This window comes from Cokeromyces recurvatus (assembly GCF_025118155.1).
Source record: "Cokeromyces recurvatus strain NRRL 2243 chromosome Unknown BX663scaffold_14, whole genome shotgun sequence".
Lineage (NCBI taxonomy): Eukaryota > Fungi > Mucoromycota > Mucoromycetes > Mucorales > Mucoraceae > Cokeromyces > Cokeromyces recurvatus.
The window spans coordinates 566395-580627 of NW_026251400.1; the positions used below are offsets into that span (position 1 = coordinate 566395).

General features: G+C 29.9%; 5 protein-coding genes across 5 annotated transcripts; 3 read left to right on the forward strand and 2 right to left on the reverse strand.

The window, feature by feature from the left end:
- Positions 1-1110: 1110 nt before the first annotated feature.
- On the reverse strand, positions 1111-1861 carry BX663DRAFT_486810 (uncharacterized protein; the record flags this gene model as incomplete). The annotated part of the gene is made up of 2 exons (XM_051524699.1): positions 1111-1503; positions 1844-1861. 2 exons carry the CDS (start codon positions 1859-1861, stop codon positions 1111-1113), a joined length of 411 nt encoding a protein of 136 aa, XP_051382498.1.
- Positions 1862-2693: 832 nt separating this feature from the next.
- On the reverse strand, positions 2694-4312 carry BX663DRAFT_473746 (MRG-domain-containing protein). Its single transcript, XM_051524208.1, has 7 exons — positions 4207-4312; positions 4068-4153; positions 3764-3974; positions 3614-3712; positions 3487-3554; positions 3169-3432; positions 2694-3111 (listed from the first exon to the last, which is right to left on the reverse strand). Exons 1-7 carry the CDS (start codon positions 4288-4290, stop codon positions 3054-3056), a joined length of 870 nt encoding a protein of 289 aa, XP_051382499.1. The 5' UTR covers positions 4291-4312; the 3' UTR covers positions 2694-3053.
- Positions 4313-4883: 571 nt separating this feature from the next.
- On the forward strand, positions 4884-6390 carry BX663DRAFT_511305 (Thiolase, N-terminal domain-containing protein). The gene is made up of 4 exons (XM_051527873.1): positions 4884-4940; positions 5008-5106; positions 5199-5372; positions 5452-6390. The coding sequence occupies exons 1-4, from the start codon at positions 4928-4930 to the stop codon at positions 6354-6356; spliced, it is 1191 nt and encodes a 396-aa protein (XP_051382500.1). The 5' UTR covers positions 4884-4927; the 3' UTR covers positions 6357-6390.
- Positions 6391-7590: 1200 nt separating this feature from the next.
- Positions 7591-10060, forward strand: BX663DRAFT_531423 (branched-chain alpha-ketoacid dehydrogenase; the record flags this gene model as incomplete). The annotated part of the gene is made up of 2 exons (XM_051530378.1): positions 7591-7618; positions 9045-10060. 2 exons carry the CDS (start codon positions 7591-7593, stop codon positions 10058-10060), a joined length of 1044 nt encoding a protein of 347 aa, XP_051382501.1.
- A 2007-nt stretch (positions 10061-12067) lies between these two features.
- On the forward strand, positions 12068-13883 carry BX663DRAFT_435441 (6-phosphofructo-2-kinase-domain-containing protein; the record flags this gene model as incomplete). Its single annotated transcript, XM_051523119.1, has 6 exons — positions 12068-12113; positions 12230-12813; positions 12880-13140; positions 13215-13283; positions 13372-13588; positions 13651-13883. The coding sequence occupies 6 exons, from the start codon at positions 12068-12070 to the stop codon at positions 13881-13883; spliced, it is 1410 nt and encodes a 469-aa protein (XP_051382502.1).
- Positions 13884-14233: the final 350 nt, after the last annotated feature.

Below are 14233 nucleotides of genomic sequence, written 5' to 3' on the forward strand. Positions count from 1 at the left end.
TTCAGGAACATACAATCAGATCATTATAACACCCAATAGATAACCCATAATTCTGTCTCTTGAATCAACACAATGTATATTTGAATACTAACACTGTTTCATGATTTATGTTCTTTGATAGCTCTTTTTATTTCTTTGATTCATGATTCATTAGTATAAATACAAGTGGTTGTTTAGACACAAAATAATATTTAATTCTTTTATTTTATTGGATAAACAATACTTCTTTTGTCTTTTTCTTTTTATTTTCCTTTATTTTATTACATACCATCACTAATTTTACTCTTTGATGACATAGCAAAGCCTTCAAGGTTACTTGCATGTACCTGATTGCAAGCGTCAGCAATTCTGCCAGACAAACTTTCCTCGATCATAAAACGACTACGCTTCAACTTTCCTTTCACTAATGACGAAAACTGCTCAATAGGGTTGAGCTCAGGCGAGTATGGAGGCAAGAGCATGATTTTGTATCCTCTACTCTCAATTTTCCGCCTCATTGGATAACTTTTATAAATGGTACAATTATCCAAAATTAGGTAGTTGTCCTTTAAATTTGGATCAAGATCCATAATATCCAGAAGCTCATTGATGAATTTGATGAAATGAAGGGTGATTGTGCCTTTGAATATTGGAGGAGCTTTTTCATAAGATGCCTCTATTACTTCCTTTTCGTTATTGTTGGGAGCGGCCCTCTTCCTACCTTTATTATCCTTTCTGCTTTTCTTAGGTTTGGCCGGCTTTTGTTTTTTTTTGGGAGGTGGCTTATTAAGTACTCCGTGAATAACATTGGTAGGATGTATGGCACTTATAACCGTGTGAGAAGTTGCCCTTGTCTTTGGAATCATAACTGCAGCACGAGATCCAGTGGGGGATCTAGCGTAATTGTTCCTCATGTTGATATTGAACCCTGACTCATCTATGAAAACACAATTCCGTGTAAAATTCGAGTCCGTATCCTTCTATTCAGTAAACCAATCATATCTTTTCTGCAAGTTTGTCTCATTATTTTTTGCTTCTGCTTCGAAAATGGGCTTTTTGACAGTCAAAGACAGGTTGTTTTTAAGGTAATTATTAAGTTGAGATTTTGAGATGCTAAAGCTTTTGAATTGTTCAACTAACCTCCTCCACTATATCACCTACAGCAAGCTGAGGGTCATCGTCCACTAGATTCCTCAAAAAGTCGTTGTGATCATCGCTGAAAGAAGACTGAGGATCAGAACTTATAGAAGACTTTTTGTAAGGCACTTCTTCCATTTCTCTGGACATTTTCCACCATCTTTGAACCACACATGATTCGATCCCAAGTTCTCTTGCGAACCAGGTAGCTAGACCTCTTTCCTGAGCACTTTCAATCATTCTGTCAATAAAGTCATCTAGTTGCCTGTCACGGTACTTTCTGTATTCTTTCTTTGCCTGCTTAATTAGTATTACTTTAGCTACCTTTTCTACAGCAATCTCCTCAGGCGGTTTTAATTTTTTCTCCAAATGCTTTGATCTGTTAGTCTTTCAAGAACTACATTAGAATTGGGTTATCTCAGTTATAACACCCTTCATTGGATCATAGACTTTCGTACCCTTCTCGTTGTATAGGTTATTGCGTCCATCTTCGTAACAAAAAAGATCTCTCCATGACTCAAACCAAAAACAAAAAAATATATTAAACAAAAAGAAGAGCTCAGGAAGAGGAAAACACTACGACAATTTAAGCTAATCTGATGCAACAATACGCTTTTCCTAAAACGACAATGAACAAAAATAAAAACTACAAATTGAAATTTTTTTGGGACAATTATTTCTCAACAGCCAACAAATAGTTGTTAATTGGCGACAATATTCATCTTACTGGCTGCAAATTCGGCATAGATCCTTTCTAATTAATGAATAATCGGTCTACCTTTAATATGAAATACTACAATTCTGTACAAGGTACAGGGTTTGACAGGTTTTTTAAAGTATCTTGATTTTTTTCCGTTTTGCCTGATTGATAAATAAGAAACAACTCTTTTTCACATTGCTTAGAAATATTTTATCGAGCAGTTAAAACCTGGCCATGCATAGAAAACAGATGGTTTTCTGTGATGAAGTATGATTTATTAAGGTATTAACTCTTTTTATTTGATTTATATTTGTTAAAAATATACTATAATTATTTGTGTTAGATATACAAGTTAAAGCTGTAATGAAACCATGTAATACTTAATTTTTACTAAATATTACTGTGAATGTTATTGCTCGCTTTCTTCATTTTCTAAAAGGATTTCAGCGACTCTTAAGTATCCTAAGAATATGAGACACCTATAAGAAGCTATTATAAAGAGCGTATATCTGAATAATGATAAATAAAAAGAAGACTGTAGTAATTATTCCTGTCTGATTATTATTAGATTCCTCAAGATACATTCTTTGTGGATTCAAGTAAGTAAAAAGGGGAAAAGACAAGACTTTACTTTTGTACGAGATCCTTTTTGCTCTAAATTTTTTTTTAATCAATTGACAAATTTCCCGAAAAAGGAGTGAAAAAAAAAAAAGGTATCTTATGGTTTTTTATGCATTTTGATTTTGAATACACTCACTTATCGTTGTATTGTTTGTTAGACACAGAAGATATAATGTAAATAAATTATCATTTTTTTTTTTTTTTTTTTTTTTTTTTTTTTTTTTGCTTTTTTTTGTTTTGTTTTTTTGCTTTTATCTTTATTTACTCTATAATGATGACTCTGTATTATATTATTCTATTCTTAATCTTCTTCAAGTTAGTTATTAATTCTATTAAACAAAAGTTCCAATTATTTACAAGAACAGCAGAACAAGCAAAGATCACTGAAACCAGTAATAACAACACTAACCCTACAAATTTAATAACAATAAAAAGTTCTTCATTAAATAGATATAAGTGCTAATAATGAATAAGTACACTTGTAATATACGCACTATCCACTAATATTATGCATGCATTATATCTAAAGAGAAGCCTATTTTAATAGCTACTTTTTATTATGATTATTACTATTATTACTATTATTACTATTATTAAAACTAGGGGGATCGTTTGTTTATTTTACATGTGAATATTCATTTGTAAAATACTCTTTTTCATGTATTTGAATAAAGCTATATTAAATATAATTCTATTAGTAAAAGCATTCTCGAGTAATATAAATTAATTACCTTAATAAAGCTTCAAATCTTTCTTTTAACTCACTCAATGTTTCTGAATCAACATTTGAATCACTTATCATATTAGGTATTTCAACAAATAGACGGAGTAAATGTTCTACTCCATAAACACTACTGGGCTGCTTGGTTTTATCGTCGTTAAATATCTCTTCATATTGATCGTATTCAATTTTATATAATAATGAGGTACTTAGTGACTTGTTAAAATAAAGCTGAACGCCCATTATAAACTCATTTAAAGCTTCTTCATCCATGCTATAATACCAATGTTGTAAGTATTTTTATTATTTTATACAAATGCATACATACGGTTGACATGAGGCTTTATAATCTTCCAATATCTTCTCTACTGTAATTGCTTTTGGTAAACTTAGTATCTATCAGTTATCAAATTAAAATTAGATTAAAAAAAGAAAGTTCTTAATTTTGTGCTTACTTGTCTATTTTTTGTAACATTTTCCCAATCATCAACTAGTAAGCTTTTTAAACTATCAGGTATAATTAGTTTAATCTCTGGCCTTTTATTTTCTTCTTCCTAACAAAATACATGTCAATATTACTAAAAGTAGTTACATTTTTGTCTTACAAGTCGCGCTTTTTCTATACTTGAATCACGTATACGTTTTCTACCTCTTAATTCAGTTGCAGTTCCAGTTGATGTTGATTCATGTATACTTGCTGTAGAAGAAGTTCGTGAAGGTTTTCTTTTGGAATGTATTTCTTTAAGTTGTTTTTGCTTTTGTAAATTAGCCTCTGTGTATTTTAAAACTCTATCTTCTGTTATCCATTCATCCCACCTAAAAAAAAAAAAAAAAAATAATAAGAATAATAATAAGAATAATAATCTAAAAAGTAAGTAAAGATTTGAATGAAGATTCAATATATTTTACGTTTGTTTCCAGCCTTTATAATGCACAAAATATTGATTTATTTCATGACCATCCCCTTCATCATCTCTCTTTTCTTTTTTCAAGATCTATAGTTGGTAGATTATTATAACAGATAATTGAGGGAAAAAAAAGGGATTACTTTTGCTTCATATATGAAAGGCCCATGATAACATAATACTCGCTCGTCTTTTTCGAAATTAAACTTATTTTCGTCTTTAGCCATTAAATTGACACTTTTCTTTTTTAAAAAAAAAAAAAAAAAAAAAAAATGTATACTTATTGTTGCTGGGATTGTAAAGACATTTGTGTATAACACAAATCTTTTTTTTTTTTTTTTTTTTTTTTTTTTTTTGTTAGAACAAGTTTAGCAACTGTAAAATGTCACAGTACAAGCTTTAACTTTTTTTTTTTATTTCAAATTTTTAACGAGTGCATCTATTTCCTTATCATAATGAATATTATTATAGCATTGTCTTTTTATATTAAAATTTTATTTACATAATCCTTTTTCATTAATAATTTCAATGTCAGGATTAGAAACTTGAGCAGTGTAATAGTAACATCTTATTTTAGTACCTGTCAAATAAATAATAAAACATATTTAATAAAAGAACTGGTCCCTGTAGTACACGTTGCTCCCTATAGTGTGATGTAAAAAACCAGCTTCTATTTTTACTATTTATAAGTAAAACAGTTTGCTGCGTATTAAATCCTAATAACATGTAAAACCTTTATAACAGGTTTCAATTGGACCTGCTTAAAAAAAAAAAAATAAAAAAAATTGTAAAAAAAGGCGCGTTTAATTGTTTTTTTTTTCTTGTTTATTAAATATATACCATTTATTTGAAGCAAAAAAAAACATGGTTGGTCGTGGTATATATATTATTTAAAAAGTACGATAATAACAAAGTAATATTAAGGAGATTTTGTTTCTGTGTAGACGTCTATATCTCTGCTGTTAGCCGTACTCCTATTGGTGGTTTTAATGGTTCATTAGCTTCTCTTTCAGCTACTAAGCTTGGTTCTCTTGCTATTGAATGTATGTATTTTTTTTTTAAGAAAAAAAAATGCCGTTATTTTATGCATCTTACATCATTTTACTTTTTATTATTATTATTAATTTTTAAATAGCTGCTTTGAAGAAATCTACTGTTCCTGTTGATGCAGTTGATGAAGTCGTCTTTGGTTGTGTTTTACCCGCCAATCTCGGTCAAAACCCTGCTCGTATTGCTGCTCTCGGTGCTGGTCTTCATGAGAAGACTATTGCTACCACTGTTAACAAGGTTTGTGCCTCAGGCATGAAAGGTAATATATATATATATATATATACATATTTATATATATACTTATAAACAACTTTTATGTAAATTAATGTGTATTATAGCTGTCATTATGGGTACACAATCCATCATGCTTGGTAATGCCGACATCATTGTTGCTGGTGGTATGGAATCTATGACAAATACACCTTATTATCTTCCTAAGCAACGTTTTGGTTCCGTTTATGGCAATACTGAAGTAGTTGATGGTGTTGTTAAGGATGGTTTGTATGATGTCTATAACGATTATTTGATGGGTGTTGCTGCTGAAGAATGTGCTACTGAATATGGTATTACCCGTGAACAACAAGATGATTACGCAATTGAATCTTACAAACGTGCCCAAGCTGCTCATGCTGCTGGTTACTACAAGGATGAAATTGTCCCTGTTGTTGTATCGGGTGGTCGCGGTAAGCCTGATCGTGTTATTGAACAAGATGATGAAATTGTAAAATTGAATGAAGAAAAGTTACGTGCTGTTCGTCCTGCCTTTGCTGGTAAAGAAGGTACTGTAACTGCTCCTAATTCTTCTCCCTTGAGTGATGGTGCAACTGCTATTGTTCTTTGCTCCAAGGAAGCTGCTGAAAGATACAACTTGCCTCTTTTGGCAAAGGTTAAGGGTTGGGGTGATGCTGCTCAAGCTCCTAATCGCTTCACAACCTCTCCTGCTCTTGCTTTGCCTAAAGCTATCATGCATGCTGGATTGACACCTGAAGATATTGAATATTATGAAATTAATGAAGCATTCTCTGTTGTCGCTTGTGCTAACTCTAAGCTCTTAAATTTGAAGAAGGATCAAGTTAATATCTGGGGTGGTGCTGTCGCTATGGGTCATCCTTTGGGTTGTTCAGGTGCTCGAATCATTGCTACCTTGACTTCTGTTTTGAAGCATAAGGAAGCTAAATATGGTGCTGCTGCTATCTGTAACGGTGGTGGTGGTGCTTCTGCTGTTGTTATCGAGCGTGTATAAAAAAAAAAAAAAATAAAAATAAAAAAAAAAAAAAAATTATAGATTATTTTACATATTAAACTAATAAAGAAATAAAAGATTACAAATTAGTATAATATGTAAACATGGTCTATTTTAAATCAGTATGTATTTATAAATGTATATGTATATATTATAGATTAACATTGTAGAACATTAGTATAATAATAACTTCTTATAAACTGAATATTCGTTATAAATTTGAGTATTTGAAATAACAATACTCTGTTTGACGCAATGACTTTTTATTTATCATCTATAATTTTAAAGACGGACTCTATTTTAAGTGCAAATTATTGCAATTGAAAATTGTCAATAATTTCATAATTATAAACTTTCATGAGTTAGATAACTCACAATAAAAGGTAAAGCAAAAATATCATTACATAAATTACACTCATTTTTTTTGTTCTAGTACGACTAATACGGAAAGTAGTCCTTTCGTTGTTCAATGACTAACTTGGTTAAGGAGTTTTGAAACAGCTATTGGTTTAAAAGATTTATGACAGACTGCTTCACTACTGAAGTTGGTGCATTTAGATCTGTATTTAGCGTTGAAGTTAATATTCTGTTATGCTATGCTATGCTATGGCTATGCTATGCCATGGCTATGCTATGCCATTGGCATATATAGAGAGTATGTGAGAACACTATGAAGGAAGAAGTGATTCCTAAAAATCACTGATGTTTCATATTCTTTGCTAACAAAAAAAAAATAGTAACAATCAGATTAAAATTCTTAAGACCGTCAAAGAAACAAAAATTTTAAATAAACAAACAACGGGACTATTGAATAAAAAGATGCATGCTACCACTGAGGAAAAATGACATAAATATATATTCCAACACTGCATTACTAGGACCCATTATAGAACTGCAAATAATCACTTGATTTATCTAAAGCTTAAGCATTATGAATCGAGTGATATCAGGGGCAGTTTTATAGGGAGGTTTTTGCGAGACACACCCTTGAGTTTTTAGGGTAATTTGCATCAAATATTCATATATTCATGTATATTTATATATATTTGTATATGTATTCATGGTGTAATAACTTTTAATCAGCTGCTTTTTATTCCAATATATTGGTATTGACCAAAATAAAGGCATATTGTTGGTACCAAAGTAAGAGTACATAATATAATATCCTATCTGTCCTCATCATTATAGGCAAGTCTTAAAGCATGAAGATGACTCTTTATTGATGTGTAGTAGTATGACAGCCAAAGGACCAGATTATGCATGTAAAATAGAAAAATAAAATAAAATAAAAAACTGTTAATTCCAAAGGTTATACGCATATTCTACGAACTACATTACATGTATGAATACGTTGGAGTGTTATAGGTGGAGTAAAGAAGATACACGATAGTGACACGAAACACACATCCTAAATATACTAGAAAATGGTTTTAAACAAAGGTATTAACTATATGCCTAATAGTCCCAGATCTAAATCCCATAAAACAACCTTTGATATCACTTGAAGATAAGATTAGCAAAATATCCAACAAACACACCCGAAAGAAGATCAATGAATTATGGAATAAGTTTCAAAAAGAGGATATGTTATCGTACTGCAAAAGCATGTCATCAATAATTCAAGCTGTTATTAAAGCTAAAGGAGGAGACACAAAGTATTAACATAGTATCTCCTATTATTTTTTTTTTTTACTTTTCTTATATTGATTACATAACAGGGCCTATAATATATAATTTTGTTCAATTAAACTTGAACAAACTCATTTAAATTTCACTTTGCATATATGAAGCACTAGTAATTAATACTTGATCATATTTCATACGTATACTATATATTGGCATAGAGATAGGGTCAATAAACTAATATGTACTTGTGCGCAAGTTTTTTTCACATGCTGCATGTCTTTATTTTATTTTATAATTAGTATAAAGTTTAGTAAATTCTATAGTACAAAGTCCTAATGATATGTACAGTTAATTTTATGCTATCAGCGTACTGTATTAAGTTGTGTAGAGATCACCAGTTTGTAGTAGTAGATCACATTTTATCATAGGGTCTCTTCTACATCATATCGTTAACAGGTAAAAATAATACTAACTATCCTTAGTTAAAAGTAACACAAAGCCGCAGTTGGAATTTATCATGAATGAGTAGAATTTTAACTCTTTTCTCACCTAATAAAGATGTCTATTGAAAAAAAAAAAAAAAAAAAAAAAAAAAAAAAAAAAAAAAAAAAAAAAAAAAAAAGAGAGTTTGTATACTTTTAGTGAAAACTGTGTAAATAAATGATTTAATCGAACAGCAAGCAAGTACATTAATTACTCTTTATTATTATTGCTAATAATGCCAAAAAGAAAAAACATATGATTTTTAATAATTAAAAGATCATAAGTACACATATGTTGTACAGAGCAATCAGAAATCAGTATGTAATTCTCAAAGGCAATTGACTTTTTCTTTTTCTTTTTTTTTTTTTTTTGGTATCATAATTACTATCTTTTCTTTCTCTTTGGTTCAGAAGAATATATATGCTAGAATGAATTTACTGAAGCCTTTTACTAAACATTTATTTCAACGACAATTTTCTAATGTAGCAACATCTTCCGTTTTAACTCGATCACCATCGTTAATAACTTCTAATAATTCCATATTGGATCAGCAACATTTTTATTTAAACAAAACTCTAGATAAGTATTGTTCACAAAATCCTACACCATTAACACTAAGGCAGTTGCTCTTTTATGAACGGCACTGTAATACAGAAAGATTATTAAAATCTGCCAACTATATACGTACAGAATTACCCATTCGAATTGCACATCGTATTCGGGAATTTCAAAAATTACCTTATATCTTGGGCACAAATCCTTATATTGAGTCTGTTTATAGTCTCTACTGGGAAGCGTTTGAGAGGATTCGAAAGATTTCTGAAATTAAGACTAGAGAAGAAAATGACCGATTTTGTAAAATGTTAGAAGAATCATTAGATGCGCATCTCGTTGTCATTCCTCGACTTGCAAAAGGTATTAATGAATGTGAGCAGCATGGCATCATATCGATGGATAAATTAGATATCTTTATGAACGCAACACTTAGGTCACGCATTTCAAGACGTGTATTAGCAGAACATCACCTGGTGCTTTCTAAAAGAAGAAAATCAATCTTTAATCTTTGTTCTTCACATGATATTTTGACAAAATGTACTCGTCTCGTCCAAGCCGCTTATCCAAACGTGATTAACGTTAAAATAAATGTCAGTGGTAGAGACACAGAATTTACTTATGTCTCGGATCATATAGAATATATTATATATCAGCTTTTATCAAATGCATATCGACATTCTATCGATAGCTCTGCAAAAGAAATTAAAGTAACGTTATGTTCAAATGAAAATAATGTTCTATTTCGAATATCAGATCAAGGGGAAGGCATAAAAAAAGAAATTTATGAAAATCTATGGACTTATGGCAATTATAACATGGAGAAAATAGAAAGATTAGAAGCAAAATTGAATGAAAATATAAATATGAGACTTGGTATAGGTCTGCCGATGAGTCGTGTCTATGCTGAATATTGGGGAGGCGAAATCAAGATTATAACAATGGAAGGATTTGGTACAGACGCATATGTTCGTATACCCAGATTAGGCACTCAGAATGAAAATATTACGAGTGAATCATTAGATGAAGCAATCATGTCCTAAAAGTATTCAATATGGTCAAATATGAATGTACGGGAATTTTTTTTTTTTTTCCTTCGATTTTGTGGGTAAACAAAATTTGCGTACTGTAATATTTTATTTATTTAACAGAATAGTAAAAATCTCAATAAAAAGAAAAGACTACTATCATTTAGAACCTTTTATTTTATTGTATATGAAGGCTAAAAAGTTAAATAAAGAGAAACAGCCCTAAGAATATAGAAAACATGCATGAGGCTTAAAAATTCTGTATATTCTATTACCATGAAGATAAAAGACTTGATATGTATGTATATTTATCGCTACACAAAAGATTTCTTTTCCTATTATATTTTTTCCAAATCGATGAATTATACTTGATAATCACATATTTGCTTTATTTTAGTGCAACGAAGAAATGTTACTGTTTTACACAATGAAACCTTCAATGAAAGTATGCTTGCTTTATTTAATTAAATTACCCGTAAAATACAATATATATTTTAATATATCAAGCTTAACCTCTCTTGTATTTTATGATTAATTGTGAATATATGGCTATTTAATTTTCTACCTTTTTTTTTCAATACCCTTTATCAGCAATTCTCAATGGTATTAGATTTCCAAGACCCTTCGGAAACCTTGTATTCCTCAATTGGACAATTTCAGTTTACCACTCTTTACTATATATTAATTTAATTCACCAATTGCTTAAGATAAGACTCAGGAATATTTAACTTAAAGACTTCTGTCAGTCACCTCAATCACATTGATATTAATTAAAACCTCTTTCCATTAGTAAACTTGCAATATTCTGTCAAAGATATGCACATACCTCAAATAATTGAAACTCTTTTGTTGTGCTTCCTATACACATGATCTTTTTTTTTTTTTTTTTTTTTTTTTTGATAACCTTTGTACCTTACTCGATAGTCATAACAATTTTTTTTAAGCTAGCTACATAATATTGAATGATATATTGATAATTCTAAAGGCAAATTTCTTCCATTTGTTTCTGCATGGGTATCAATAATTAATGCAGTAGCTATAGACTGTACAAGAGAATGATGAATAGGGTTGTTCTGCTATATACAATTGTTTCTACAAAAAGATTTGACACTACGTAAAGGAGTTTCCCGATTATTTCTAAAATCATAATTTAGAAGCAAAAGTAATCTCATATGCCAACTCTTCAAATAAACCAAATACATTTAACACTTTTGGGATATATTGATGATTGCACTACTGTTATAAAGAGAAAGTAAATGAATAGAAACTTTATTAGGTGACATCTTTATTAATATACTAGAGTAAAGATTATACATATATAAACAAGTATTTGTATATATACATATTAAAAGACTAATATAGTCAGTGATATCATGTTCTCTGACGTAAAAAAAATGACGATAATCAGAGTTAATTGTTACCCATCATTTCAGTTCAAAAGTACCTGCCTAGACTAATAATAATAATAATAATGAAAGTGCTTTGTTGGCGAATTTACTTTTTATTTTAAACACCAAGAAGCGGATTTGACTTCTAGGAGGACATTGCCGGTATTTAAAATGAAAAGCGAATTCTCTGACAATGTCCTTAAATTAAAAATCTATGAAAGAAGTGAAAGTTTAATTCCTCAGTCACCAGGCAAACATATGTACTATACAGTAAACTATCATTTCAGCAAGTCAAAACCACTATTGGGGAGAGGACAAACCCTTGATTGGACCAGTTATAAAAAAAAAAAAGGCTGTTTAACCATAAATGTCATCTTATTATTTTATGTAGTACCAATTAAAAAAAAAATGTGTTAGTATGTTTCTTTCTTCTATTTAGTACATTACCAAATGAGTTCAAGTAAATGAGTAATGATCTATAATATTTAACATTATATAACTTACCTTTTATATATATGTATATATACTCTTCTTAGATCTTAAACTAGCATGTGTTGTAAATATATAATTTGAAATTTAGTTGAGATTCCTTATAAAACTTTCATTGACATCAATTTGCTCATTATTATTATAGATGGTTGGTTTACCTGCTAGAGGTAAAACTTATATTTCACAAAAAGGTAAAATAAAACATCAATAAAGAATTTCGGTATATATCTAAATTATATACACATGTATTTATATATATTTGTGTATGCATGTATGTGCAATCCTATTTTATGATATGACATAAAAGTATGTAGATATCTTACATGGTTAGGCATAAAGACTAAAGTATTCAATGTTGGTAATTATCGACGTCATTTACATGGAGTTCATTTACCCCATACTTTCTTTGATCCTCATAATTCAGTGGGAGAACAACATCGTCGAGAAGCAGCAGCAGCAGCTCTTAAAGACATGATTTCTTGGTTTAATGAAGAGCAAGGCATTGTTGCTATCTATGATGCCACAAATAGTACAAAAGCAAGGCGAGCATGGCTACGTGAGAGATTAGGAAAAGAAGATATTCAAGTCTTATTTATTGAATCTATATGTCAAGATGAGTCACTAATTTTAGCCAATATTAAGGAAGTTAAACTATCTTCTCCTGATTACGTAAACATGGATCCTGATGAAGCAGCTATTGATTTTATAGCACGTATAGATCATTATCAGGAGCAATACGAAACGATTACAGAACAAGATTTAACATATATCAAGCTAATTAATGTGGGTAGTCAGAATATTATTAATCAAATTCAAGGCTACTTGGAATCAAGAATTGTTTATTATCTAATGAATCTTCATATAGCACCAAGAAAGATTTATTTTAGTCGAGTAAGTGAACTCTATATATGTGTGTTTAATGGAAGGGGGGGAGATGGACTAATTTATATTTAATAGCATGGTGAGTCAGGATATAATCTTTTGGGTAAAATAGGTGGAGATTCAAGCTTATCAAAAAGAGGAAGATTATATGCTAGAAAACTACCCGATTTGATCAAGACTCATTTAGGTGAGGAGCAAAAGTTAACTGTTTGGACTTCTACTATGAAAAGAACAATTGAAACAGGTGAATTACTAAATTATCCAAAACTACAATGGAAAGCGTTAGATGAATTAGATGCTGGAGTATGTGATGGTATGACTTATGAAGAAATAGAGGTATACATATTTAAATTATTAATGACTGTTATATATATATATATGTGTGTGTGCTAATATGTTTATATATATAGCAACAATATCCTGAAGATTTTGCAAACCGTGATGAAGATAAATTTAATTATAGATATAGAGGTGGAGAGGTACATATAAATTAAATGACTTGATATTTATATACATATATATATGTGAATAACGTATACATTTGTATATACATATATACATAAATAGTCTTATGCTGATGTTGTGCTTCGGTTAGAACCAATTATAATGGAATTAGAAAGGCATGAAAACATTCTCATTATTGGTCATCAAGCTATTTTGAGATGCATTTATGCTTACTTTATGAATTATAAGCATGAAGATTTACCTTATATTAAGATTCCACTTCATACTATTATTGAATTGACCCCTAAAGCATATGGCTGCGAAGAAAAGAGGTTTAAAGGTATACATACTATATTTAATATAAGCCTATATATACACTAGTATTAATAATGTATATTATAGTTGATATCGATGCAGTAGATACACATAGACCAAAAATGAAACGTTCGAGTTCTGTACGTGGATTACAGTTGCCAGCAGTTGGATCAAGTGGTGAAATAGTCAGAGAACCAATGAGCCCTATTATTCCTATCAGTCCAAAATTATTTCCAAAGTCAAATAATTCTACTCCAACTAATACTACCCTATCAAAGACACCATTAACGAAAATTGATTTAGGAGATGCCTATTTCTAGAAATAAATAAATTCTATGCTTCTGCTATCATTATAATGAATATTTTGTCACAACTCAAAGATTCAAAATGAATCAAGAGTTAATATTTTTTGGATGAAATTGAGATTACTTTTAGATCAAACAAAGTTAAAATAGATTTAGACAAATAAAACTTGTTTTTAAGCATATTTACCTATAAAAATCTATATTTTCTGTTAGGAAAGAGTTGTTTTTGAGACGGCAATACCATTGTTTCTGACGAGAGAATACAGAGGGGCAATCTTGGTCAGTTAGTATCTTCTTAGAGATTTGGTAAATACTTTTTTTGCTGACTAGGGCAAATCATATACTTTTTTACAGCTACGTGTTTA

Coding starts and splice junctions, on each gene's coding strand:
- BX663DRAFT_473746 (XM_051524208.1), bottom strand. CDS start 4,290: ATGGCTAAAGACGAAAATAAGTTTAATTTCGAAAAAGACGAGCGAGTA. Junction 3,555..3,613: donor ATGTTACAAAAAATAGACAA/GTAAGCACAAAA, acceptor GATAACTGATAG/ATACTAAGTTTACCAAAAGC. Junction 3,433..3,486: donor TATAAAGCCTCATGTCAACC/GTATGTATGCAT, acceptor TTGGTATTATAG/CATGGATGAAGAAGCTTTAA.
- BX663DRAFT_511305 (XM_051527873.1), top strand. Junction 5,107..5,198: donor TGGTTCTCTTGCTATTGAAT/GTATGTATTTTT, acceptor ATTTTTAAATAG/CTGCTTTGAAGAAATCTACT. Junction 5,373..5,451: donor TTGTGCCTCAGGCATGAAAG/GTAATATATATA, acceptor TGTGTATTATAG/CTGTCATTATGGGTACACAA.